General features: G+C 51.8%; 11 protein-coding genes across 11 annotated transcripts; 7 read left to right on the top strand and 4 right to left on the bottom strand.

Annotated features, from left to right (window-relative positions):
- Nucleotides 1–273: 273 nt before the first annotated feature.
- Nucleotides 274–1524, top strand: K460DRAFT_280720 (arginine N-methyltransferase 2; the record flags this gene model as incomplete). The annotated part of the gene is made up of 1 exon (XM_040928425.1): nt 274–1524. One exon carries the CDS (start codon nt 274–276, stop codon nt 1522–1524), a length of 1251 nt encoding a protein of 416 aa, XP_040790990.1.
- A 49-nt stretch (nt 1525–1573) lies between these two features.
- K460DRAFT_375292 (NTF2-like protein) lies at nt 1574–2734 on the bottom strand (the record flags this gene model as incomplete). Its single annotated transcript, XM_040934751.1, has 1 exon — nt 1574–2734. One exon carries the CDS (start codon nt 2732–2734, stop codon nt 1574–1576), a length of 1161 nt encoding a protein of 386 aa, XP_040790989.1.
- A 551-nt stretch (nt 2735–3285) lies between these two features.
- On the top strand, nt 3286–4229 carry K460DRAFT_276503 (thioredoxin-like protein; the record flags this gene model as incomplete). Its single annotated transcript, XM_040928118.1, has 4 exons — nt 3286–3433; nt 3489–3670; nt 3726–4073; nt 4131–4229. The coding sequence occupies 4 exons, from the start codon at nt 3286–3288 to the stop codon at nt 4227–4229; spliced, it is 777 nt and encodes a 258-aa protein (XP_040790988.1).
- A 1525-nt stretch (nt 4230–5754) lies between these two features.
- Nucleotides 5755–7226, top strand: K460DRAFT_74135 (mitochondrial carrier). Its single transcript, XM_040938654.1, has 2 exons — nt 5755–6229; nt 6299–7226. The coding sequence occupies exons 1-2, from the start codon at nt 5923–5925 to the stop codon at nt 6976–6978; spliced, it is 987 nt and encodes a 328-aa protein (XP_040790987.1). The 5' UTR covers nt 5755–5922; the 3' UTR covers nt 6979–7226.
- Nucleotides 7227–7679: 453 nt separating this feature from the next.
- Nucleotides 7680–9770, top strand: K460DRAFT_266582 (uncharacterized protein; the record flags this gene model as incomplete). The annotated part of the gene is made up of 1 exon (XM_040927511.1): nt 7680–9770. A coding segment is annotated over one exon (2091 nt), but the record flags the coding sequence as incomplete, so codon positions are not given.
- Nucleotides 9771–11634: 1864 nt separating this feature from the next.
- On the top strand, nt 11635–15222 carry K460DRAFT_364411 (uncharacterized protein). Its single transcript, XM_040933005.1, has one exon. It carries the CDS (start codon nt 11822–11824, stop codon nt 14942–14944), a length of 3123 nt encoding a protein of 1040 aa, XP_040790985.1. The 5' UTR covers nt 11635–11821; the 3' UTR covers nt 14945–15222.
- A 763-nt stretch (nt 15223–15985) lies between these two features.
- K460DRAFT_353400 (uncharacterized protein) lies at nt 15986–18582 on the top strand (the record flags this gene model as incomplete). The annotated part of the gene is made up of 4 exons (XM_040931713.1): nt 15986–16589; nt 16661–17295; nt 17355–17476; nt 17532–18582. 4 exons carry the CDS (start codon nt 15986–15988, stop codon nt 18580–18582), a joined length of 2412 nt encoding a protein of 803 aa, XP_040790984.1.
- Nucleotides 18583–18994: 412 nt separating this feature from the next.
- On the bottom strand, nt 18995–19822 carry K460DRAFT_353399 (uncharacterized protein; the record flags this gene model as incomplete). Its single annotated transcript, XM_040931712.1, has 1 exon — nt 18995–19822. The coding sequence occupies one exon, from the start codon at nt 19820–19822 to the stop codon at nt 18995–18997; it is 828 nt and encodes a 275-aa protein (XP_040790983.1).
- Nucleotides 19823–20349: 527 nt separating this feature from the next.
- Nucleotides 20350–22850, bottom strand: K460DRAFT_279133 (complex I intermediate-associated protein-like protein 84; the record flags this gene model as incomplete). Its single annotated transcript, XM_040928305.1, has 2 exons — nt 20350–20524; nt 20578–22850. The coding sequence occupies 2 exons, from the start codon at nt 22848–22850 to the stop codon at nt 20350–20352; spliced, it is 2448 nt and encodes an 815-aa protein (XP_040790982.1).
- Nucleotides 22851–23143: 293 nt separating this feature from the next.
- Nucleotides 23144–23851, top strand: K460DRAFT_279066 (ribosomal protein S18; the record flags this gene model as incomplete). The annotated part of the gene is made up of 3 exons (XM_040928302.1): nt 23144–23231; nt 23288–23610; nt 23660–23851. The coding sequence occupies 3 exons, from the start codon at nt 23144–23146 to the stop codon at nt 23849–23851; spliced, it is 603 nt and encodes a 200-aa protein (XP_040790981.1).
- A 663-nt stretch (nt 23852–24514) lies between these two features.
- Nucleotides 24515–25343, bottom strand: K460DRAFT_281206 (uncharacterized protein; the record flags this gene model as incomplete). The annotated part of the gene is made up of 2 exons (XM_040928475.1): nt 24515–25110; nt 25175–25343. The coding sequence occupies 2 exons, from the start codon at nt 25341–25343 to the stop codon at nt 24515–24517; spliced, it is 765 nt and encodes a 254-aa protein (XP_040790980.1).
- Nucleotides 25344–26480: the final 1137 nt, after the last annotated feature.

Below are 26480 nucleotides of genomic sequence, written 5' to 3'. Positions count from 1 at the left end.
TTGATAAATATTGTATTAGGCATGTCTTATAATGGGGCTAATCACAGCAGCAAAAGTTTAAACCGCCTCCTATGTTTGCCAGCGTCGTATCGTGGGTGACGTTAATAAATGTTTGCAAAAAAAATAAAAATGATACGAAGCAACAGTTTGACGCGCAGCGGGTCGTGCCTGACACAGAGTTACAGGGCCGTAGTTCCTCTATGACTCGCCTGTCCGGAAATTTCAACCCCTCCAGGACAGCTACTCACTCAATAACCTCATCCAAACTCAAAGATGGACGACCCTGCATTTGACGTCGAGACTGACCTTCAAACGCAAAGCATACTTCTAGCTGCCGCGAATCACGACATTCCATCTCTTCGAAACCTCCTCCGCAATTCCTCCGCAAACGTTCAAGACTCCGAGACTGGCTTTACGCCTTTACATGCGGCGATTGCTGCCTGTGAGCCCGACTCTGAAGAGGACACGCAACAATCCAAGGGTCACACCAATGGAGACACGAAAAGCGCGAACGAGGATGCGAAGCCGCACGAGGTCGAAGCAGCCAACAAGACCATAAAGTTCCTCTTTGAGAACGGCGCGATATGGAATGACCTAGACGTCAATGGTGAGACGCCAGGTTGCATAGCACGCAGACTGGGCTTGAAAGAGCTATACGAGCTATGCGTCGACGCGGGTGTGCGGGCTGAACTGCTGTTAAGTCGGTTAGATGAATACCAGCCGCTTGGGGATGCCGAGTCGGATGAGGAGTCGGATGAGGACGATACAAAGGCTGAAGAAGAGATGGAGGGTATCGAAGTGGTGGATATAGGTCAAGAGGACGTACAGGGCGACGAGTCAACCGAAAATCCTGCCTACCTTGCGTCGACCCTAACTTTCGATCGCGATCGGTTATTGGATGGTTCTGCGAACGGTGTCATGATGGAGTGGGAGACTACACTGATGCAAAGATCCGCAGAGCTCCTATTACCCACAAGTGGTCTGCGCGTACTAAACATTGGCCATGGTATGGGTATCATCGATGGCATCTTCCAGGAAAAGCAGCCCAAGTCACACCACATCATCGAAGCGCATCCAGATGTTATCAAGCGTTTGAAAGAGCAGGGATGGCATGAAAAGCCAGGCGTCGTCATCCACGAAGGCCGGTGGCAGGACATTGTCCCTGGACTCGTCGAGAAGGGCGAATTGTTCGATGCAATCTACTTTGATACCTTTGCTGAAGAATACAAAGCACTGAGAGAGTTCTTCACTGAATATGTCATCGGGCTACTTGATCCCGCTGGTGGTTCAGATGGCGAGGGAGGCCGATTCGGCTTCTTCAACGGAATGGGTGCGGACCGACAAGTCGTATACGATGTTTACAACAAGATTGTCGAGATCGACCTTTTCGAAGCTGGCTTTGACACGGAGTGGGAGACGATCTCGGTGCCTAATCTTGACGAGCAAGGCGAATGGGAAGGAGTGAGGAGGAAATATTGGGTTCTTGAAAACTATAAACTGCCGACTTGCAGCTTCATCGGTTGAATACATACGCCAAATATTGCAACATGGCGCTAAAGGGTGCAAGACGGCCTCAATTGCCATTCAACCCTTCCAAGCCATCCATCAGTCCATGCTCCTGCAGCAGCTTGTTGTATCTTTGCTGCTGTGGCTCGACCAATTGTTTCGCTGCTTCTGCTCCTACGACTGGCAACCGCTTCAGGCCTCCGGCCCTGAGGTTCTTCGGCACTACCTTGGGATCTAGTAGGCCGACTTGCATCAAAACTGAGGCCTGGTCCCAATACATGTGCTCAGATACCAGCTTACCTCCTCTTACTGCTATAATGCTGACCATGGGTATCTCGACGAATTTGTCTGTTGGCTGAACACCCGGGAGAATCCAATCAACCTCATCCGAGTGCGTAAAGGATACTACCATTTCATCCACTACACGATCTGCTCCAATGGTCCTCGACACGAGGCGTATTTTGAAATCTTCGACCAAGCTAGGGACGAAGAACTCCCTGTAGAACTCCTCTACCTTCTTCCTTCCTACGCCACCTTCTAGTGTCGGGAAAATGGAAATATGCGGGCTATTTTGCGTCATATTCTGAACCACCGCCATACTTGCCCGCTCCGGAACGTCATCTTCATACTTTGCATTCCAAACATTCTGTATGATCGGCTCCAGATCAGCACTCTTGTGGTTGAAACCATTGCGCACACATGCCAAGGATCTACTCCAAGCCAAATTCGCCTCTACGTCCGAATAGGCATTCGACGATGGCTCCGCAAACCCGGTACTATTCTTGTCATACCGGTACAACTTCCAGTCGTACATCTCCGGCCTTACACTCGCCTGGCTCAAGCCTGCAACGTGGACCTGTATATGATTCGCCATTGGGAACTTGGTCTTCGGGCTCGGCAATACTGGTGGGTAGAATGCGATAATCGCACAGCACTTTGGCAGCGGTTTCATGGCTATTTTAAGAACTATGCCCGCTGCTTCGCCATAGGCTACGATGGCGAATTTATCACCGAGGCTGATGGACTCTCCGAGGGTTTTGAGGGTGCGGATGTAGGCGGCTTGGGAGGAAGGGTCGTAAGGGAGGTGTTGCGTGTCGAAGCCCTCTTCTTTCCAGGAGAGGAGCGCCTTTTCTGATACGGGGGATACGCTGGTGAGGTAGATGCGCGGGGGACTGGAGTTGAAGTTGAGGAAGCTGCCGCCATGTTGGTCGAATGATGTAATAGACATGTTGAATATATATTGAAGTTTCTCGAGGCTTGAAGATCGTAAACGCGGCTAGAATTTGGATATTGGGCTCAAAGGCCTGCATGCAGGTGTAAGAAAGGGCTCGCGAGATTTCGCGCTATGCGTGGGAACTTGCGGCCAGCTTTTACTTCCAGCCACCGGGAAGCTAGCCTTGTTGCAATCCCAGTTCTTTGTCCAAGGCGGCCCCGAACGGTAACTTGACTACCTGGGCATCGTGAGCTGCAGGATGGCGTCATATCCAACGTCTGCCACATGGCACGGATGGTCCCCGCATGACCGCGACGCGTTGCAACAGGTACCGTTCCTTATTCTGAGAATGAATTCCTCCAGATGCTACTCTTCAAGCTGCGTTCTGGGAGATGGGTTCGCCAGAGCAAACCGCAGCCGACCTCGGACCGACCACACTTTCCGATCCGGAATGACGCAATCTCAAAAACACTAATGCGGTATAATCTTTAGTGTTGCCATTGGGACTGTAGACAGAGCTTCAACAATACCCCCAAGACCTAATTGTTACATATCTAGTTCTTACAATGGCTTCATTCTTACCCCGTGCAGCTTCTCGAGCTCTCCGCTCCACCGCACGCCCTGTGTTGAACTCCCAGCGCCCTGCTGCCCCGCTCCTTCGTCGAGGTCTGGCGGTCCCTGCAGAGCAGCCGCGATTGAGGTTAGGCTCTGTTGGTCAGTCGACAATACCCCAGGGCTTGTGAAGGTATACATGTCTAACTGAACGCAGCGCCCAACTTCCAGGCGAAGACTACGCATGGAGACGTGGATTTCCACAAGTTCCTAAATAACAAGTGGACTGTGCTGTTTTCTCACCCAGCAGACTTCACTCCAGTTTGTACGACTGAGCTCGGCGCCTTTGCAAAGCTGAAGAATGAATTTGATTCGCGCGGCGTGCAGATGATCGGCCTTGTATGCGCTTCACAAGCTTGAAATGGCATGAAACGCCTCGCTGACTTCTAGATAGAGCGCCAACGACCTCTCTTCGCACGACCAGTGGATCTCTGACATCAACGAAACTCAAAACACCACGGTGCAATTCCCCATCATCGCCGATGCTGACCGCAAAGTCGCCTTCCTCTACGACATGATCTCGCAAGACGACCTCGATGCCCTTTCCAAAACCGGCGGCATCGCATTCACGATCCGCTCCGTCTTCATTATCGACCCTGCCAAGAAGATCCGCCTGACGATGCTGTACCCCGCGAGTACTGGCAGAAATACAAGTGAGGTTTTGCGCGTGATTGATAGTCTGCAGACCGGGGATAAGAAGGGAATTGCTACACCGATAAATTGGAATGCTGGGGAGGATGTGGTAAGTAGCTGCCGTGAACGAGACATGTGTAGGGCATATGCTGACTGCGTTGTTCAGATTGTGCCGCCCAGCGTCAGCACCGAGGAAGCGAGGAAGAAGTTTGGTGATGTTAGGGAAGTTAAGCCATACCTACGATACACGAATGTTGGAAAATAGATGCAGAGGCAGAGATGACCGCACTTATGATATGGATATAGACGGAAAGAAATACAAGATCGACCCAATCAAATATACACTCAACTCCTTCGGTTAGCATGAGACGGGAATGGTTCAAATACAGGCCAATCTAGGGTAACTCTCAATACTTCGACCGGCCGACGCTCTCTTCTTTGGCCTTCTGGCACAGCCAAGAAAACCAACGAAAAAATATGATTGTTTGTTGGGGGCCCCACCGCTCCCCAACTCGCTCCAGTTATGGAGCTCCCACCCCAACAGCACAGGTTCCTTCGCCCGAAGCTGAGCTCCCGTGCTTTTGCTGACAGCTCGCTGTAGGTTACTACCGATGTCTACTGGAGCACTGGCATGCTGCATGCCCCGTAGTTATTTGAAGAGTGACCAAGGTCAGTCAAGCAAGCCCGACTGAACAAGGCTCGACGTAAACGTCGTTGGACAGATTCGGCAGGTCCAAGATCCTAGCTCGTTGCGGTGTGGTGAGCAGCCTGACCACTATAGAAGCCGCTTCGAAATTGGCGATGTGCGCGTTGGAGCGCGCGTCCGAAGGTTTTGTGTATGGTGGTGGGGAGCAAAAGTGGAGTGTGGGCGAGGCGCGTTAAATCAGTCGTGAGTCTGCCGAGCCGGCGTCGGAGATTTGTTGGACCGGGTGATGATGATGATGATGATGATGGTGATGAGGAAGCGAGGTTAGGTCAGGTTAGTGAAAATGAAAAGGAGTGTTGGAAGTGGTTGCCGTCGGGTGAATGGCGTCGGGAAGTGTCAGCAGCCCTACCGCAGTCATATCCAAGAAGCCTCTCGTCTACTAGTATTGATAGGACGTCGACATGCTGTGCGCTCCACACGGATTTCGGGAGGTGGTGTGGAACGCCAGCGCAGTCAGCCTCAATATAGTGTTTGTCAAGTTACTCGGAGAAGTAGGGTGCCATTAAGAGCGACGATGATAACACGAATAGGGGAATGGAAGCCCGGTATTGAGCTTGGTGTCATTGAATAAAGATTGCTAAGTCTTATCAAATTCCAAGTGTCCATGTACATGTTATGTTGCATGTCTTCTCATCCCCACACTTTCACATGCTTTTGAGAGATGGATGACTAAACCCCGCATACTTTGAAGTGCCGCCGAAGAGCCTCACTACCAGCGTAAGGTTATTAGTAAGTTAGCCGAGTATAGGTACTGGCACCCGTTTGAGTGTCAATGTGCAGCATGCTCGTCAGCCGCTGGACCGGACGATCTTGCCTTCTGTGAAGCTACCCATCCATGACGAATCGAGACCACGTCCGGGCCCGCTTCCTCAAAGCAATTACCTCGTACGTGTAATTATAAATTATTTGACATAGCTCTAGATTCGACCTTGTACAGGCGATGTATTTGTTGGAGCAAAGCGACGCCTTCCCACGCGCGCTTGACGGAGTTTTGCCTCGGCCCACGACACTCCCCCAGCCGAGCGAGGGACCGACGTGGGCCAAGCTCCGGAGCACTGGAGCTCACATGCTTAACAACTTTGGCTCTCCGGCCTTCCCACACGCAATTTTCGTTCCGATCTTGCTGGCAGCTGGAACAAGAAAGCGCTCCTCAAGCTACATTTCATCTCTCCGACCTCTCCGATATATCAAGCACGCGCAAAGCCTTGTAGTCTGACTTGACGCGCCCCGCGTCACTCCCAGAGCAAGCACGATGCCTAACACAAAAGACGCGATAGCTGAGAAGCTGCCATCCAAGGAAGAGCTCAAGGAAGATGTCAAGGCAGCGTCAAAGTCATCACTACAGTCGCTGCGAGCGCTGCTTGCGGGAGGTGTGGGCGGTGTATGCGCAGTGGTTGTAGGCCATCCCTTCGACCTGGTCAAGGTGCGAATGCAGACCGCCGAGAAGGGTGTATACAGTGGCGCCATGGATGTTGTAAAGAAAACAATTGCAAAGGAAGGGCTTGCGAGGGGGCTGTATGCGGGGGTATCTGCACCGTTAGTGGGCGTCACGCCCATGTGTGAGTTCCCCGACCACTGGCAGTTTCTCAAGTAGAATATCTTGAGCCGTATATGCTGACCATGAGCAGTCGCTGTATCATTTTGGGGCTACGATCTCGGAAAGCAACTCGTGTCCAGCGTCTCCAAGGTCGAGAACAATCAGTACAGCGTCGCACAAGTCTCGGCCGCCGGCTTCTTCAGCGCCATTCCCATGACCATCATCACCGCACCCTTCGAGCGCGTCAAGGTTCTTCTTCAGATTCAAGGCCAGAAGCAGCTAGCACCTGGCGAGAAGCCCAAATATGCCGGCGGTGTCGACGTTGTAAGACAGTTATACAAGGAAGGCGGTATTCGCTCAGTGTTCCGCGGCTCAGCCATGACATTAGCGCGTGACGGACCTGGCTCAGCGTTCTATTTCGCGACTTACGAAACGGTGAAGCGGAAACTCACACCCAAAGACCCAGTCACTGGACAGCCGGGACCACTGAGCATGTCCGCGGTCATGGTTGCTGGTGGTGCCGCAGGTATCGCTATGTGGATCCCAGTGTTCCCTATCGACACAATCAAGTCACGCTTGCAGAGCGCAGAAGGTCGACCAACTATCGGCGGCACCATCAAGGGCATTCACGCAAGCGGCGGCCTCAAGGCTTTCTTCCCTGGTATTGGACCGGCTTTGGCACGAGCAGTCCCTGCGAATGCGGCAACGTTTGCTGGTGTTGAGCTTGCACATAAAGCCATGACGAAGATGTTCGACCGCGATGGCGAGTAAGATACAACCCCCTGAAAGCAGCCTCATTTCGCTTCAGTAACGCATCTCTTTACTCTCATGCCCATTTCGTGTTAGATTTTAGAAGATTGGTGGCATCGCATTTGGCGTTTCGCTTGTTGCCGCCCAACCGTATGTGTATAAAGTAAGGGCGGGCCGTCTAGACGTGGCTGTACGTTCATCCTAAAGCCTGAATATTCTTATTCACTTCTTCTTCTTCTTCTTCTTTCCATCCGTCTTGTTTCCGTACGACTGACTGCGCAACACGTGCAGCGAATGGTGATGCAAGGGACGGTCCCGGAATGCGGCTCGAATACCAGGTCCATTTGACGAGCACCTCCCAGCATTCCACCCTCATGCGGACACTACCATAGACTCGGGACGGCCGATTGCCGAAAACAGGCCTGCAATCTCTTGTACGTGCCTTCTTTGTTTTGGTCATCTCCCACCATCTATCTTTACTACACGCCACCGCGTTGGGCACGTTGTTTTCGTCTTTGTTCCGAACACGGGTTTGTCCTATGCATTTCAACGTTTCAGCCGACTTGAGTAAGCGCAAATAGTTGAGAGAATAGAAAGGGAAATCCAGGCCGGGCGACCACGGTCGAACTCTCACAATTCTTAGACCGCGCGCAATACCAGTGTAAAAAAAGAGTACTATCATGGAGACCACACAGCCACAACCTTCCTCTCAAGTTCCCTCGTCGAAGGCATCACCTCTCAAACCACGTCCCGTCTCGCCCGCACTTCCACCCGATTCACCAGATGCGACACAAACGATCTTCCTCAACCACCCCTCAGCACGACTATCCTCCAGTCCAGCCTCGTCGCCTCGCATTGTCGACCCTCCACCTAAGCGACACGGATCAGTACATCCTGCAATGAGCGGGGCTGGGGGAATGGGCAGGGACCCTGGTGCCAACTTCTTCGATGATGGGTCGTCTGAATCGGAGTGGGAAGACAGTGACGGAGAGGTGACACAGACTTTCTCCGAAGCTGAGGGCTTGGGATTGAGGAGTCTAGTCAAAGGAATTTATGAAGAGAGGCATGGGTCGAGAGGTAGAGGTAGAGCTAGGAGTCTTGTGACTACTCTGCCGTCCTTTACTTCACTTCCAGTCCATGACTCTGGGCTTGGTACGGAGAATGACCAACTCTCAAGTTCAGTCGATAACAAAGGCACAAAGAGAGCACGTAAGATGTCGCTCAAACGGCTAGGCAGAGATAACGTACGCCTTGTACATACTCGCTCCAACTCCGGTACACCAAGAGGCTCCTTGGGGAGTAACATCTCGGACGTCAATTCACCCCTCGCCGAACTTCCTAAGCCGTTGCCAAATATGAGATTCAGCGACGTAACCCCTGGCCTGCTGAGTAGTGACGGCTTCAAGGGCCACCACAGGAAGAATACGTCCGACAGTGCCATCGCAGACTCGATCATTGGCGCACATGTTATGACAATGCGGGCGCTCGAGGCACTTTCGCCATCCGCTAGCTTGTCACGAGCACAAGGTCGATCGTATGCGCACTCCGGTACCACTTCCGAATTCCCAAGGTTGTCTTCCTTTACGGCCGATCGGCGCATCAAGATCTCACCATTATCGATAGTCGACCGCGAACGCCCAGCTCATCTGCCGAGTCATTTCATCAAAACGCCGTATCCTTTTACTGCAAAGAAGGAATTTCCAAAGCCTAAGACAAGGCCGAGGCAGTCCGGGCAAAATGAAGATGGTCGAGGTGCAGGCGGGTTTGAGAGATTGGACAGTGACTACAGCGAACCAGATTTCAAGACCGAGTATGATGATAGGAAAGGCAAGCACCTCCAGGGCTTGATTTCCAGTGGAGGGGAATATGATCTACGAAGTCGATTGGAGAGAAATGAATATGCACAAGGAGTAATCAGAAATCAGACCGGTTCAGGGAAAGAAAATGCAGAAAGGGTTGTCTGGCTAAGCTTGCAAAAAAGAGCATGGAGAAGGCGCGGCGGAGAAGACGCGAGTAACGACTTGGTGCGAATCGATGTACCAAGTGATTTGACGACAGTCAGTCCAATTCGCCACGGGAGGACGACCAGGAATACCGGAGAAATCGAATTCGACGATAGATTTTTCGCTGAACAATTAAGAGCTGGTTACCACGAGCTTGCTGGGGGTTGGTTTGCTCGGGCATTCAGCGCACGTAAACTTTGTCGCATACAACTTGGACTGGCAAGTACTTGGAGCGGCTCTACATCCCAAGATTCGGTCAGAGGAACGGCAGGACTTCTAGAAAAGGGGGAAGGCATCGACAGCTGTTCTGATACAAGATCGCCTTTCACCGAAGATGGGCTGCTGAAGTTATATAAGAAGCCACTCGCCGGAAAGGCAAGGTACACATGGGTCCATTGGGCCCGCCGCGTCGCAGCATCAAATGACTCTCGACGACCACCACCTTCTCGGCAATCGACTCGTCCATCTCGCAGACGCGCAAGAAGTCTTGACTCTCCACAAATGGAAGACGAGAAGATATCTTGTGGGGCTTATCTACACGAAGAACTTCACGCAGCACCCGACACCGTCGCTACGATCCAATTCGTCCACTCACTATCAACACTCCGTGTTCTCTCTGCACTCACACTGATGCTGACTTTAAGTGTACTAGCGGCGCTGCTGTGGATCTGCATGGGCGCAGCTGGCACGGGTTGGAGATTGACGCTGAGCAGGGAGAGGAGCGATCGAGTGGGAAGTGGCATGGCGATTGGGATCTTGGTGCTACTATTTGAGGCGCTGGGGTTTGTTGCGTGGGTGCTATTATCATAATGAGTTAAATAGGGAGACTTTTCAGGTAGATAATTTTGAAGAGTGTGATAATGTAATTGAGGACTGATACACACCACTGCTGCCTGCCTGTCGTACTAAAGCCTGCACTCAGCTTTTGTTTATCCATCATAATAAGAGCCCCTTTGGTAGAGAATGATTGTGCTTTTGATCCTTACGGCATACCCAGCCCGACCGTAGCCCATAGTTTCTACCTAATGAGTAGCGTACGGAGCTTCATTGGCAGTGACCTTAACTCACACGGTCCTTTTGCTGTCCTCACCTGGCCTCCGCCTTCTAACTTCCCTAGCCTTGGCCGCATTTTCCTGCCGCTTCCTCTTCATCTCCCGCTTCGCCGTGAGCGCTCTGTGAACTTTGTCTAGAGCGCTAGTGTTACTGTTACGAGATGCTGCCAGCGAAATCCCACCAGATGATGACGGCAATGTCGAAGAGCGAGTCCTGATGACTGCTTCTTCCCCATCGATAGATGTCCCCTTTTCACTTTCTCCGCCTTCAAAAGCAGTTTCAAAGTCTTCCGAATGTAGAAGACTTGAGGAAACGGGAGGTGATGGTGACTGGTCTCCTTCTAGGGCGCGGCAGATGATGGCTTGGTGGCGCAGACTTGGAGTGGCTTTATTGATAGGGCGAGGACAAGTGTGCTAAGACGTGCCTGTTAGGTTTTTGGAAGAATTTACGGAGTGTTCGTTTGCGTTACCCGAATCGCTTAGGAAAGAAGTGCTGATGTAACGAAGGTAGTTCCTTGCTTGTTCCAAAACTGTCCTTCCTTCTGAAAGAGCGGCAATTTTCGCGGCTAGCCCGCGAATATGAATGTCAAGGCCAGTGAGAATGGTTCGTTGTTCAGAAGCTTCGACTCCATTTTGGGATTGGCGTATGCTCATCGTCTGAGACGTTGTGAGAGAATCCCTATGTTGATAGTATATTGTGAAAGGATGATATCATGTGAAGGATTGCTTGTGTTGTCGTGAAAGACCCTCGGCCTAGTCCACTATTTGCTAGTGGGGCTAATCGAACGTATTCGTGCGAGATTGTGATGTTGGAAGATATTCTATGGTTGCTTGGAGAGCCGCTTGGACATGGATTAGTAGACGGGCAGACTAGGTAAGGTAATTTCATCGACAGACTAGATTGAGAGACCAGGAAGAGGCGTATAGAGTAGGTCATTCCAAGTCATTTTAATAGAAATCTCGATGTAACTGTCCACGAGACTTGGAGGTTCTGGAATAGGTCTCCTCTATACAGCCACGGGTCATATCAGACTCATTAGTAGTCATCGAGAGCAGATTATTGACAGTTGGTACTAACGAGAGAACGATGATGAGGTTTGATACCATGATTGGGCTCGATCTCTATCCTGGAAAATTCAACGTGATCACTATTATCTCTGCACCTAAAATGCCTACACAGGACCGGCGATATCTTGATAGGCAGAGCTGGGGTGTAGGCTTTTGAATTTTTTTTTTTCCTGATTAGGTTGATGTATCTTATATGATGCGTCTGCAGGTTGTCGTAGGCACCCATACAGTTTTAGGCCACTTAGAGAGACGGTTCAGATAGAGGGACCATAGGCGGCTTCATGTCCGTATCAGGACTGCCTTAAGGCTTCGGTAGCAAATGAGAAGTAGATAAGTTGATACTAGCTTTGGGGGAGGCAATGACCTACCTGGGCATGTTTGGGAATTAGCCTTACCTAATCTGTGCTTAGCTCATCGACCACGCAAATCATCTTGCAAACAACCACTTATCGCGACCACCCCAGCTGCGCCAAACCACCCTTTGGTTTGTCACACACACCCCGAAGACACCAAGCATGCTCGCCTAAGGCCCGTGATGGGCTTATCGTCGTCGCAGCCCGTTCCTGACCCAGTTAAAAGTACGGTTGTCCTTACCGTAGCTGCCCCATCTACCGAGCGCGTGCCCCGCTATAGTGAGTACATAGCGCGTTGACACGCTGCAAGACTATGATTTCTTTCTTCTCTATGATTCGCGAAGATGTGAGAAGCTGTGACTGACCGATTGGAACTGTAGGCCCGAAGATGGACGACGTAGCGGCATCGCAACAGCTCATGGATGAAGAAGCCCAGGCTGAGCACAGAATGGATTACAATGAAGAAGACCCGTTAGTCAAAGGTGTTGAAGAATCGACCTCTTCTGTGCGCAACAAGCGAAAGAGCGATGGTGCGCGCAAATCGAAGGCGTCGTCCACGCCGCAGGCAGCCGCTTCCCAGGCCGCCTTGCACAACCTGCCATTCCCCGAGCCACTCCGATCCTACTCCCTTTCGGACCTACAAGGCTTCACTGCTAGCGACGAGATGAACAACGTCTCTAGCGGTTGGCCAATACCCCCGCTGAAGTCGCAAACGACCAACGATATAACACCACACAACGACGATGTCGAGGTGCCCGATTCGCAGATCGCACCAACGACCACTCACGCTCTCATGTCACCGCCTATGACTTCGAGTCTCGCTGGACCAGCCAGCACGCCAGATATGAGCAGTACCAGCCGCAAGGGAAAAAGAAGGCTGCGAAATGAGATTGACCCGAGCAACATCTTGCCAGAAGAAAAGGGTTCAAGACGTGGTAGAAACACGCCAACAAGCGCAAATGAGATGTTCACATCTTCATTTTCACAACCAAAGCGCCAGCTTAGACGTTCGAGCATTGCCACACCTACCCCACTAAGCCAAGCGGAGCCAATACATATGTCAAGTGTGGAGGACACCATAGCGGTAATACCGCATAGTCCTGTAGCTGATCAAGAAGTTGGAACGCTTACCCTTAACAAGCGTGATAACAAGTCGAAAAATTTGCGGAAGAGCAGAGCTCGGGAAGTGATAGGAAATAGTGATCGTGATGTTGAGGATGAGGATGAGATCATCGATGGCCGGCAAGAAGGTTCAGCGAGGGTGTTGCGACGGCCCGAGAGGTCTAGGCAACGGACACCGGGAGTGGAGGCTGAGCTCGATTCTTCTTCTGGCTTAAACGCAGATGTGGTTACCGGTGTTGACGGATTCACCCCGGTCCAGAACGCGGATGATCTCACCATCCACGACGAGACACCATCTGCTCGCAGGAAGAAGAAGGCGAACAGCATAGAAGTTTATGACTGGCCCGCTACTGCCCGCAAGCTTGGTCAGCATGTGGATGAACCTTTCGCTTTCACAGATGAGGGAGAAGTTGGAGAAAATGCGGACAGCAGCCATGCCGAACTGGAAAGTACCAGCCGAAGACGAAGAAAGGAAGTACAAACGAAGTCCGCAGACGAAGCTCGAGTCGAGGATCCTGTGACGTCGATGCCGGAGTCGGATATCGACTCATTATTTGTGCCGTTAGAGCCCACCTCGACAGACGACGATTTCGTGCCTTTAGAGAATTCAACAGGCGATACCGAAACCCCCTCTATGCACTTACCTGAACAGAAAGGTTCGGCCACGAAGCGAGAACACAAGAAAGCTCGCAATTCTTCACAACGGAGCGAAAGCCGGCGACGCGCCCGCGCCAGCAAGGTAGATCCTAGCAATACACTCACGGCGGCTGAAAGATCACTCAACACGGTCCGCGACGTCAATCACCCTCCCAATCTTCAGACGAGTGGCGACTTCACCCAAGATGAAGATGAGCTTATTCGTAGGGCAATCTGGGACTACCAACAGAGAAAGGGACTGGATACCTCCGAACTTGTCGAAGTCATACAGTGGATCAACGATACCAGGGATGCTAGTACGCCTCGGCGCAGAAGTGACTGGGCCCCGCAAGAGGTACTCGATGAACAAGAAAGCAGAGAGTTTTGGGATGAGATGAGATGCATCAACCTGACTCGTAAACCCGAGAAAGTCAGAAAACATATCCGATCCCAATACCATTCATATAAGAGCGGAGGATGGACGGAAGAAGAGGATGAGCATGTGAAGAACCTATATGAGCTGCACCCGAGACAATGGAAGCTGATTGCCCAAGTACTGGGTGATCGATCGATGCACGATGTGCACAATCGCTGGCGAGATTATCTACAATACGGCGATAGCCGGAACACGAGTAAATGGTCTCAAGATGAAGAAATGCTCCTCATTCGCGCCATCACTACCGTAGCTCAGAGAGATGAGGACTACCGGGCCGAAGTTGGCAAGCCGCCGCTCGACAAGTACGCGAGCAAGGACATCAACTGGGCGCAAGTATGTATTGAAATGGGCAACACTCGCAGTCGCCTACAAAGTTCGGTCAAATGGACCAAAATGCAAAATCGGAATGATCCACCTCATATAGAGTTGGAGATCAAGCCGAGAAAAACGGTCGCGCGGGACCAAGAAGCGGAGCCGGTGGTTGAACCGACGCCAAGAAAGCGTGGTCGCCCTCGGAAGAGTGAGGCTCTGCAAACTCCAAAGTCGTCGACAAAGTCCTCCAAGGGACGTGGTCGGCCCCGAAAGTCTGGGGACGGCTCTATCCTTGGAGGGGGAGAGTCATCAAAGAAACGTCGGCAGTCTCGGCTGAAACGCGGATTGAGTGTCGAAGACGACGAAGCGGACGGGGAGAGTTTGACGAAACAACCAAAGAAGCGTCGCAAACTAACGGAGTCACATGGAACCGCACTAGAAGCACAAACGGCTGAGAGTGAGCAGCGGGCGACTGAGAAGAGCACTCCGCCACCCAGAAGTTCTGCGGTGATTGGTACGCCAGGCGCAAGTCAGATGCGGTGGGGTGATAAGTTCGATCTCATAGAGGCTCTGCTTACTCGGGAGAAGGAGAGCGCAGAGAACATTGACTGGCACGATGTTGCAGCTGCCATGCAACAGTCTTGGTCGGTGCGAACTCTGCAAGCTGCCCAGCAGCAGCTCTTTGAGATGGTGAAGGACAAGGAGCTGGTGGAGGGTCAGGCATCGTTTGAACAGATGGCAGAAGCCGTCTTCAATTTTTTGGTGGAGGAACATGGCGATGAGCTGAAGGAGCACCACGACCCCTATGCCGACGCGGAGATGGACGAGGATGCGGGCGAGATTGCAACGGCGGCTTTGCCCAACACGAAGCGGAAGCGTTCGCGAGGTAAGACCATCAGAAGGAGGGGGACGCAACCAAAGCTCCCACCCAGTACTCCGAAGGCTTTCAAGTCGGCAGAGTTGATTACAGAAAGCGACAATGCGGAGAGTGAGGCTGAAGTTTGATACGGCACTTGATGAGTCGGATAAGGATTGACGTTTGGTAAGGCGTAAGCATGGGCAATCTGGACATTGATACCACTAAAAAGTAGTGAATTTCAGGCGAGGAAGAGGCCACAATAGTGCTTCAGAGGATGGGGATCAAGTTGGTTTCTTAACGATTGCGGACGACCTTGTTTGATAGTAGCTTAATCGCAGAAGGAATACTATACAGTATGTGGTAAATGTGCTTGGGCGATGGATGGCCAACGTGAGACGTGACACACGGTAGAAGCACAAGCACGAATATTGTTACCTAGTCCAATCTCTTAATTCTGGACCAGGACGACCTCCTTGGTCGGGGGCTTTTAATTTAGGCTAGTTGGAGTCTTGGCACATGTCAGGCTTTGAATCGGCGTGGATGGCTCAGGGTGGTGTCGGACGCCATTGGCATAACCAACCAACCAACCAACCAACCAACTAATTAACCAACTAACCAATTAACCAACTAACCCAATGCCAATGCCACCCCTGCCTGGCCTGGCCGTGTATCCATCATTGCCTTGAAATGGCCCTGTCGGTGACGTGCCAGCCTCCAACACACCACACACGGCGGGAGCGCGTGCAGCCGACGACGACGACGACAACGACGAACAAGGTACCGCTATTGCCAGGTTTGCCCTCTCTTGCTCCATCGCTTTGTTGGTCGTCTTTCTCCTTTTGCCGTCGTCGAAGCGAAAGCCGTGGGTCCCCCAACGCTGTCCTAACTTTGGACGTTTGTTTGACATCTGCCGATCACGATACCTTTGCTGCTGCACCCTTGCCACTCATCCCTCCCGCATATATTATCCGCGTGTTATTGACTTCTATTCCCCCGTCCTCGATCCAACGGGTTCATGGGTTCGACCTTGTTCCCAAAAAGCGACGTCATCCATAATCCCCCTTCCACGAGCCTTTCCTTTTCTTTCTGAACAACTTGCACGCGACTCGTAATCACGACTTTTGACCACGACTTGCGCGCGCGCCACCCCTTGAGCGTCGACAATTTCTTTCTCTTGACGACTGATCATGGACATGGAGCAAGTACGACCTCGACCTGCGGTCAGGGCCTCTGTCCGACGAATGTCCGTCTTTACCGAGGTGGGGCTGGTGGATGAAGAGAGGATTCGACAAGAACGTAGCCCAGTGCGGACCCAAGGCCATACGTTGAAGCAGTTGCGGCCAGCGAAGATGTTGCGGTTCCGGAGCCGGAACGACGTTATCAACGAGAAAGCAGAAAAAGATGAGGACGACGAGGACGACGAGGAGAGCGATTGGGAATCGGTATACGAAGAAGACAACGAACAACACACCACGTCCACCGTGACCCTTCTCCCGACTCACAACACCATATCGACCAAGCTATACCGACTGGGTCTATTCAGCGTTGTATTGGCATTGCTGCTGCCAATCCTCCAGCTCAATCCCATCTCACGAGTTGGCGTACGCGGTGGCATGATTCCACGCGCCACCATCCAAGCGGAACCAGAGCACTCGATGCTCGTTAGACGAGAAGATTCACCCACCGACGCTTGCAAGCGATGGAGCGGTCAGAGCGCCATCGTCAATGGTACACTATACATGTACGGCTTTCGCAAATCCACAGACTCAAAGCAAGCGGAAAACACTTGGAGTAAGTCCATTTGCACTCTTTTTCCGAACCACCTGGGTTTGCGAATAGTAAATACTGACCTACCCCCCCAGCCAACGACTTTCTCACCCTCGACCTCACAAAATCCTGGCAAGTCGCCGCCCCTTCCTTAACCGGCCTCCCTATACCATCCGGCCCGCCCGCCGTCTCCCTCGGTCAACTCTGGTCCTCGAAGGATTCGCTTTGGCTTTACGGCGGCCAGTACTCTGACAAGCCCAAAGTCGCTCCCGGGCCTAATTCTATCTGGGAATACAGTATTGCTACCAAGCAGTGGGTTGAGCATAAGGACCCGAAGACTTCGGCTGGCGACAATGCAGAGGGTGACGGGCAGAGTGTGCAGCGAGCCGCCGAGGGCGCTGGTTTCAGTGTCAATACACTAGGCAGGGGCTTTTATTTTGGAGGCCATTTGGATGATTTCACCACCAAAGGATGGAGTAATCAGGTTGCCAGGGTGTATCTGAAGAGCTTGTTGGAGTTCACATTTCCAGGACACACCAACAACGCCGTTAAGAGTCTGAAAGACAACAAGACGGCTGGAAAGGATGGCGTCTTTCGAAACATTACCCAGGGCGGGCTGCAGAACTCTGGTTCATTTCCCGAGCGAGCGGACGGCGTCCTCGTCTACGTCCCTGGTTTTGGCGATGAGGGCATTCTACTTGGTCTTACTGGCGGCGACAATGATACCTTTGTAAGTTCAATTCCGTGAAGAAAGAAAAAAAAGAGTATGGAAACTAACTATCTTCGCAGACGCAAATGAACGTCATCGACGTCTACGACATTGCCAAATCGACCTGGTACAAGCAAAGCACATCTGGCAAGATGCCAGAATACCGTGTCAACCCTTGTGCCACAGTTGCAGCCGCTGCAGAGTAAGCGTTATGCCTTTTGACCTCCTCCTAACATCCACTAACTCACTTTCCTCAGTGGCTCATCGTACAATATCTACATGTTCGGCGGCCAAAACCTTCAACCCGCTGCTGCGCAGACCCAAAAAGATGACATGTGGATTCTCTCCGTACCCTCCTTCACTTGGATTCAAGTCGACCAAGACAAGCAAGCGGTCCCCTACGCGCGCGCTGGCCACGCCTGCCATGTCTGGGACGGTCAAATGATCGTCGTAGGCGGCTTCATAAGCCAGGAGATTTCCTGCGAGTCCCCAGGCATTTACGTGTTCAACATGTCTAGCCTCTCGTGGTCTAATCAGTTCACTGCACTCACGGGCGAGAAGGCGCTTCAGGGATATAGTGGCGAGGGCAGCACTGGCAACTCGTTCGCTCAACAGGCAAACCAGCGTGGATTCGGAATCGGCGCAGGCATTCAAGGATCCTACGGCTACGCCGTCCCCGACCCCGTCCGCCAGGTCATCGGCGGCGAAGCAACGGGCGGTGCTACACTCACTGCTCCTATTCAAACCGCCACCAAAGGGCCCCTCGCAACGGGCAAACCCTTGACCTACACCGTCACAGGACCCAACGGCGCCGTCGTAACCGAAATCGTTGGTGGCGGTGGCGGCAGCTCGCATGGCTATAATAGTAAAGGCACCAATGTCGGTGCTATCGTGGCTGGTGTAATCGCAGGCGTCTTCTTCTTCATTGCCGCCTACTTCGCCTTCTGCGCATGGGTCTACCGCAAACAAGTCCAGATCTGGAAGAATCACGCCGCCATGGTGACTACCCGCGCCAACAACGAGAAGCAGGGCACCTTCACATCAGCATCCAAGAACTCGAGCGAAAGGCCGCCTGGTACCCTCAGAGGAAGCAATGGCGGCGCGGCGGCTGGATCATTCGATATCGCACGAGGCAATAGTGCGGAGCAGACGACAGCATATGCGGGCCCAGCGGGCGAATGGGGGAGAAGGAGTAGTGAGGGCAGTGTTACGGAAGACTTACTCTCGGGCCAAGAACCGAGCTTCTGGGGTACCAGAGGTGTTTTGTTGAATCCGAGACGGAGTTTAAGGGTTATAAATAGGGATTAGCAGGAGAATGCGTGATGATACCAATCTGTATATTTCTTTGTTTCTTCACATGTTTAGCAAAGCATAAGTTGCGGGACCCGTCCGTAAATATAGACGGATAAGTAATGATAATGACTTTCATCATTGGAGAGTTTAGTGTTGAGTGACTTGAGATGAGAGTGGTGCAATAGTCAAGTGTTGTCGTGAAGGCAGAGGGGAGAATGGCTGATGTAAATGATGTAGGGAACACTATCCATAAGCTACAGCTCAGTACCCGTGAGAGCTATCCAGACATGCTGTGAGCGGCTCTCTTGTCGAGCCATCACACTGTACAAAGACCAAAACTAAGATTTCATATCTCTCTCCAGATTGATCGTCATTTTAGTACACGCCGCTTCCCTCCGGACTGCACAGAATCTCCCGTACACCAACCTCAAAAAGATGCGCCACGGCACTCCACACTCTTGAAGAGGTTGTTATTTGGACCCAGCTCTCCGAGCTCGACTTTCTGGGCCCTAGAGTCAATCTTCATAGGTGCATGGTCGTTGCTCTCACGCGAGCAACCGAACCCGCGGTACCACTTGCAGAAAGCACCTCGAAACTGTATTAGAGAACTGGGACCTCCAGCCGCAGGATCGAGGCTTGAGCAACGGTCCATTGCATTCACATTGTCCCTGCACCACTGGAAATTCGCGTCGTCGCAGATGCGCGTGTCGCCAGGGGCTTCACTACGGCGGACGTCGATGGAAGCCGCATCGCCCTTGTCACCAAGGAATGGGATCGTTGGGTACGAGGACGTAGCCTCGACATGGCGAGGATCGACAGGAGTCAAGCCACCATTGATCTCAGCGGAAGACCAGCTGTCCTTACAAAGAACTAGGCCAATCTTCCCACCAACATTCTTACCAAGCTGAAGGAATATAGGCTTACTGCGAGAGTTGACGCTGACGACTGGATAACGGGCAGAGCAGTCTGACTCGAAGTACTTGCATACTGAGCCAGCAGCCTGATATATCGTTTGAACCTTGTGGGAAAGCCCTGGTCCCAGCGTGACACATCGATTTTGAGCATGATGAAGTTCGCAGGGTCCGTTGTCGAGTGTGTTCTGACAGACGACGGTATCACCGGCAGCTGCTAGTGCAGAGATATTGGCATTATCGACCGTGTTACGCGGGACAGAGTCGGGAGGAGCGGGAGCGGCGAAGGCTAGGCTAGCAAGGCCGACCAGGCCGACCAGGCCGACGAGGTGTGGAATTCGCATGGCTGCTTGCTGCTTGCACTAGTGGATGCAATAATCTCTGAAAGTGGCCGGCGTCGATAGCAGCGACTATGAATGTGGAAGATTGGGATAAAGAGAGTGTAGAAGCGAAGCCAGAGCAAAGTTGAGAGCGTGGTGCAGAAGCAAGAGAAGGGAAGGTGAGGTGGGTTGAAGTGCATTAATATAGAAAGGAGGTACGAAGCCGTGAGGGAAATAGTGGTGCTGGATAAGCCCGTTTCCCAGATGGCGGTGAAGCCAGGTAAGGGAAGGCAAACGACTTTGCGGTCGCGGTGAAAGAGCGTAGTCATGGCGGGTAGCCACCATCAGGCATGCCGCTACTCGACCCAGAGACAGAGCAGAGAGAGGCCGGAAGGCTAAGACCGGTGCGTTAATGATCGTCTTGCTTAGGTGGGTGACAAAGTACAGGCTACATCGTGCTGACAGAATAGACATGATTCAATTACAGCAGCTTGTGGATTGTTGAGCGTCACGTTTCTTTTTTTTCGCCACTTACATATCATACACCTTTCCTACGGATCCAGATCGCGATTGATGTGGTACTGTCGGTACCCAAAACCATCCATAGTGACCCAGTGGCCCAAAGTCTCCATCTCCTTCCACACCTCCGGATATCGTTGTTTAATCCACTCCTCGACATGGGCTTGCTTCTCGTTGTTAGCAGTCATGTTGAACCAGCTACCGAGACTATGTCGCTATTAGCAAGAGTAAGATCGCGATTCGGGTAGGGTAGAACGTACACGTGCAGATCTAGGGTAAACCCATACTCCTCCTCCACGGTTTCTATAAGCGTTTGCGCCTCATCGTGGTGATGGTTCCGTGCGATTGCGCACATATAAGCCGTCCATATCGTTTTATCAATCTCAACATCTTGCTCCTTTAGGCGTTTCCAGATCGACTTGGCGTGCTCGCCACCCCAATGCATTCCTTCGCAGGATCGAAAAGCGATGGCAATGCTGTTATACGAAGGGCCTTCCTTCGACGCGCAAATATCTCTCCAGAACTGAATCGCTTTCTTGTTCTCTCCCGTCGCCGCATAAGCAAGCATCAACGAGTTGCGCAACCTAGTATCCATGTCGACATTCAAGTCAAGCTTCAGCTGATTGTGCGCCAGCTCAAGTGACTCGGCATCTGCACAACGCGCGAAGCCCGTGAAGGCTGCGACGTATACGTCTCGGTTGGCACGGTGCGCTTTGCTGACGTGGTTACGCATGTGGAAGAAGACATGACAGCCCATGTCTGACCGATTTCGTGCAAAAAACTCCTTCATGATAGGTATGCGAGCATCGAGTGAAGTTTCGGGGAAGACATTACGCAGAATCTGATATCCATCCCACGCGTCTGAGGTGCTTGTCTCACCGTCTAGGATAAAAGCCGAAAGAGTCTTCTGAATGACAGTTCGTTGAGCCGGGGAGTATTGATGCGCGTGTACTTGGAGTAAATCCATCGCATCATGGATCTCGCCCCTCCGAAGATGGAGGAGGGTTAGCGCAGCGATGGTTTCTGGGGCAAAGCTGGCTTTACGTTCATGCAGATCGTCTACCATAGCCATTAATTCATCGAAGTGGTGTTGCTTTGACACGCAGAGAACCTGGATGAGTTGATTGATAACGGCCACGCTCTGCTCTGCGCCGGAAAAGCTGCCCTGCAGATTGAAGTAGGCAGCTCTTGCCCCGTCGATATCTCCAACGGAAATTCGGTATTGCATCTGCATTGTAAATGTCCTCTCGTTAGGTATAATGCCTCTCTTCTCCCCAAGAGCGATGTAACGCTCAGCCGAGTACGGATCCTGCTTCGACATGAAGAGTTCAACCAGGATGTTGATAGTCTCGATATCCGGACGGATTACTTCACGACTGGGATTCTTCTGTCTTGCCTCATCGTTGCGGCGTACCAAAACGTCCATCATTCGATCAACCTCATCTGCGCCTTTGCCGATGGCAGCAGACCAGAGAAAGATGGCGTCCCATGATTCTTTCTCTCGCATTTTACCCTTGAGCGTGTTGGCTACCACCTGTTGGCCGAAGGAAATATCACCACTTAACGCGCACGCTTTCAACAAGTCAATGCTCGCAGCCAGGTAGGGACGCGCGCCTGCTTCGCCTGAGCATCTCAAACTCGAATGGGAATACCAGAGTTTGGCTCTTTCAAGGTCCTTTCGCTTGGCAAAAAACTGTACTAGACTGGCCTGCATCGACTGTGTCAAGGGGATAGACAACGATTGTAGCATTTCGGTCGTTTTCAGGATTTCGTCTAGATTTCCCTCCCGGACGAGGCCTCCAAGCACGTCACCCCATACACGTAGAGAAATTGAACGATGTTGTGGTAACGCGGTTGGATCGTATCGGACCTTCTCTGCAGCAGTGTTCCTCGCTTCGATGGCAGCCCCCAATCTCGATAACAGTCGTATTAGTTTCGCGTTCATGCGCATCTCGTCTAGACGATACTCCTTCTTGAGGGTGTTAACATTGGCTTCGCCCTCCTTAGTCTCCGCCATCTTTGCAAGCTCGTCAATTATGGCTCGACCAAATTCAACATGTGCCTGCCCGATGGCTTCCGGCCGCTTCGATGGAGCCAGCAATGTAGTGAAAATCATGTCCAATTCTTTCGTGCTCAGCCAAGATTGCCCATTTTCTTGCGGATTCCCCAAGAGATGACTGAGGGCGTTGTGCGCAGTAGCAATGTGGAAGTCCTCAAGAGCTCCTTTCCTCTGAGCAAAGAAGGCCACCAACGCGTGAGCAACCTCTTTCGGTTTTGGTGGTCGTAGAGCGTTGTTTTGTGCATACATCAACTCGGCCATCTTCTCGAGGCCAGCCGGCATTTCCATCGGTTTAAGTTTCCGCTGCGGCTTGAAGAAATTAAGAAATGTCCTTCGTTGGATCTGCGGGGGCGCTCGATCGCCATGGTGGATTGTGAGGCGCGGTCGGGGGGCTTGATGGCGACAGCCACGGTACAGCAGAGGTTCGTTCGCGATGATGCTGCGGAAAACAACGCGGGTCAAATGCGACGACATGGTGAGTGGAGCTCTAGGTAGCTGTTTTGCACGAATGTGCAACTTGACGACGTAGGTGGAAGCGCAATTGACGCACGCTGAAGGAAGGTCTTAGACGACGACGGCGTCCATGAGCTATTAAATGATGAACAAAATTGTGTGCAAGAGGGAGACGAGACGGGAGCGTGTGAAGACTGCTGTGAGGGTGGACTCTGGTGTGAAATCATCACGCGCGCCAAGACACTAAGATAGACCTCCGAGAGCAGCATGTCGAAAAAGTCACCCACGACTACAGCAACATGTCCACCGCCAACATGTCAATTACGCGATTGCCGTTCAGGGCGCCTATAGTAGCGAGTAGAAATTGCATACGGTGCTTCTCCTCGGGGCCCCAGAAGAAAGGTACGCCAGCAGTCACCTCCGCAGCTCCTCCGAACCCTCGTACTAAGGCTCTACAGATGACGCCCTCCTCTCCATCCTCGGCGGTAGCAGTGCTGCCCGCAATCCCTCCACCAACCAGCAGCGGCCAGGCGGCTCGTCCCTGGCCACGCGCTTTGCCCGAGAAGCTGGCCTTGACCGCCCAACCCAGACACGGGAGATGATCGAGTCGGAGAAGAGAAGTCAGTTCCAGCGCCAGATATTCCGCAGATGGCAGCCTGGGGACGTATATGCACCGCATGATCTGTCGGGCTCGGAGCAGAAGAAGTGGAAGTTTGGGAGAAAGAGGCCTCAGGAGGATGCGTTCGATGTGCTGGGTATCAATCCCGTCTTGGAGTATAAGGTGAGTTGACGGAAAACTAGGCGATAATTATGAGCCTAATTAGATGCAGAACTACACAATGATGTCCGAGTACATGACCGAGATGGGACGAATAAAGCACTCGAAAGACACCGGACTGCGGCCGAAAAACCAGAGGAAGATTGCAAAAGCAATCAGGAGAGCAATCGGGCTGGGTCTCATGCCCAGTGTGCATAGACATCCACTGGTGCTGAAGAAGAGCTCGCCCGCAAGGTTTTTGTAAGACGTAGCTGTAGACGTAGGATATGGCATACCTTCGATATGTATATTTTGAATTGTAAGCTTAGCGAAAGGCGGCAGGTCAAGAGACGTTTGTTTGGTATCGAGTGCCCATATATCTAGGGAACTCAAATTTTGTGTATCAGCCAAGTCAATCTATCCTTGTGTTGTCCTCTACTATCTTTGATACGCAACTCAAATTGCATCTAGACCTCCCGCACCAACAGCGTCCTCGGCCAGCTTAATTGATGCCTTTCACTGGTACACTTCTAGACCAAACAAAATCGCACGAATAGAACTCTTCAGACGCCACGATCTACTAGAACATACCCGCACAGTTAGGAGAAGCGTCTTCACTTGTTATATTGCGGGAGTAATTGCGGGAGTAATTGTACAACGATCCGGGTGAGGACAAACCACCCCTACTTTCAAAGGGTTTGATACCAAGTGCCATAGCACTACTAAACACAGACTCCCTGGTCAAATCAAGACGCGCATTCAGGAATATGACTCTGTAGGATGTGAAATGTACACATGACGTCTGTATGGTATGTTAGTTTCTTCATGAGTTGGTAGGTCCTAGGCAACTATCTTTATAATAAATAGATTTTATTTTCCTTGTCCCATCTCGTACACTGGTCCCGGGTATTTCGGAGACTGTGGTACACTAATCGCGTCCACTTCGTGCGCCTCTACGACTTGAATCTGATATTGTCTGAAGGGGGACGATTATGCCGAAGAGGATGTGGAAGATTGCGGTGATGATGCCAACAATGAGCCCGATGGCAATCTTCTTGGTTGTCCGTGTTCCACTGCTGCTATTACCACCACCACCAGAGGGCATGTGTGTTGGCTCAACAGCAGTGCTCGTAGCTTTTTTGAAACCCGTGATTCCATTGCCACTAACAGTGGGCAGTTCCATGCTTTTTGTATCGCCTAGGCAATCGGTGGCGTGTTGAAGACTAGTGTAGATGGTATTGCTCGAAGTAGCCGCACATCCATAGTGGGCAACGCCATCGCTCGGATACGTCCAGGTGACGCATTGTGGCGACAATACATCAGTGCACTTGTGCACAAAACCATTAAGCATGCATTTGGTACTGAAATTGCCACCCACGTAGACGCGATAGTCGACGCACTGAGGTGACCATCCGCAATCTTGGGTGTCTACGCCGTCACAGCACCCCGCCATTCCGATGCTGGCACTCTTGAGGAGAATGCATGTTCGCCCAGCGTTGCAGGTTATTCCTGATGCTGTGTTGTCTTAGCAGCTGAAGCTTTGAGGTAATTAGTGACAGTGAAATACAATAGTCTCCATCAAACTAACCTTGATGTGTCATCCACTCGTTGACAGAGGGTCCTTTCGTTAGATTTGGATTCGTCCCATCAAGAGCCCGCTTTGGGCTCGTAGCTGTAGGTGCAGGGCTTCCGAATGTGATTGCATGGGCTACCGGTAGAGCAGCGACCAGGCTGAAGAGCGTGGCCGATTGCTTCATTGGAGGAGCAGCTGCCATACGACACAAAGGTGGACTTGGTTAACCGTTGAGAAGAGGGGACGATTGAAGGTAACAGAGATGAGTTATGCGGAAGCAGAAAAAGGGTTACCAAGACCTAGAGCCGTATTGAGAAATTGCTTCCCCCATTGGTGCCCCGTGGCTGAGCCTGAAGGTACAGGTTTGGTATCATGAAAAATACATGACGCTCCAATCATCAACACCGACTTCCACTAGGCTGTTGATATTTCCATTAACACGGCCATTGCAACCGCTGTGGCGGCCTAGATGGCTTCGCACCTCGCGATCAAGATCGATATTCTCATCACTCATAGCACAGAGCGCAGAGCGCAGGATCGCGAACTGAAACTTGTATATGCATGGAGAACTGACGAAAAAAGAGTGTGTGGTTGGGTTTAGAGAGACAGCAGAGAAACGAGGCTTGGCAGTGACCTATTGGAGCTTGATGCACAGGGAAAGCAAGTGTAACCCGCGAATTAGTGGCTGCTCCTGTATGTGCGCAAATCTGCGCCTTGTTTCTCAATTCAGCGTATTCTTCATTTCGTCCTAGAAAGCGTGCATGGCTTGTTGTGTTGGTGTTCACCGATCGTTCTGGTTCCTTGGCGCTCATCTTCTTTGAGGATCTATCGCTCTTTCTTCTCACCTCCACCCTAAGAAGACGGCATCTTTCATCAATGCGAGAACAGCAGGTTGTGGCATTTGCTTTCGAAGGTATATTCGCAAGGCTCAATGGTGTGTAGGAGCCCCTTTGAAACCCGATTGATTCGTTCCACAGCTGAGCAACATCCACTGGCATGAGTGGCGCCGACGTTTTGTTCATTTTATCGTTCAGGACGCTTTGATACCGTCCCATGTTTGTAGGTATGCAAACTCCTTGAAGGTAACATGGAGCTCTTACCTCATCCTGCAGACAAGCTTGTCAGGTCGCGAATCACGGCTGCTGCAAGCTACCTGCTCAGGGATCGTCGACTACCTGGATACATCAACGTGCCCAATGGATGTAGACTGCGAATTGAAAGACTCTAGCGCGTGAGTGGGTGGTTTGGAAAGTGGATAGGCGAACGGGAGAAGGTACAAAAGAGGATGCGAAGGCGGTCATTTTGTTCGAGGGTTAACTTC

The sequence above is a fragment of the Cucurbitaria berberidis genome (genome assembly GCF_010015615.1).
Source record: "Cucurbitaria berberidis CBS 394.84 unplaced genomic scaffold K460scaffold_2, whole genome shotgun sequence".
Classification (NCBI taxonomy): domain Eukaryota; kingdom Fungi; phylum Ascomycota; class Dothideomycetes; order Pleosporales; family Cucurbitariaceae; genus Cucurbitaria; species Cucurbitaria berberidis.
The sequence above is the reverse complement of the archived record's forward strand: the minus strand, read 5'-3'. Positions and strand labels throughout refer to the sequence as shown.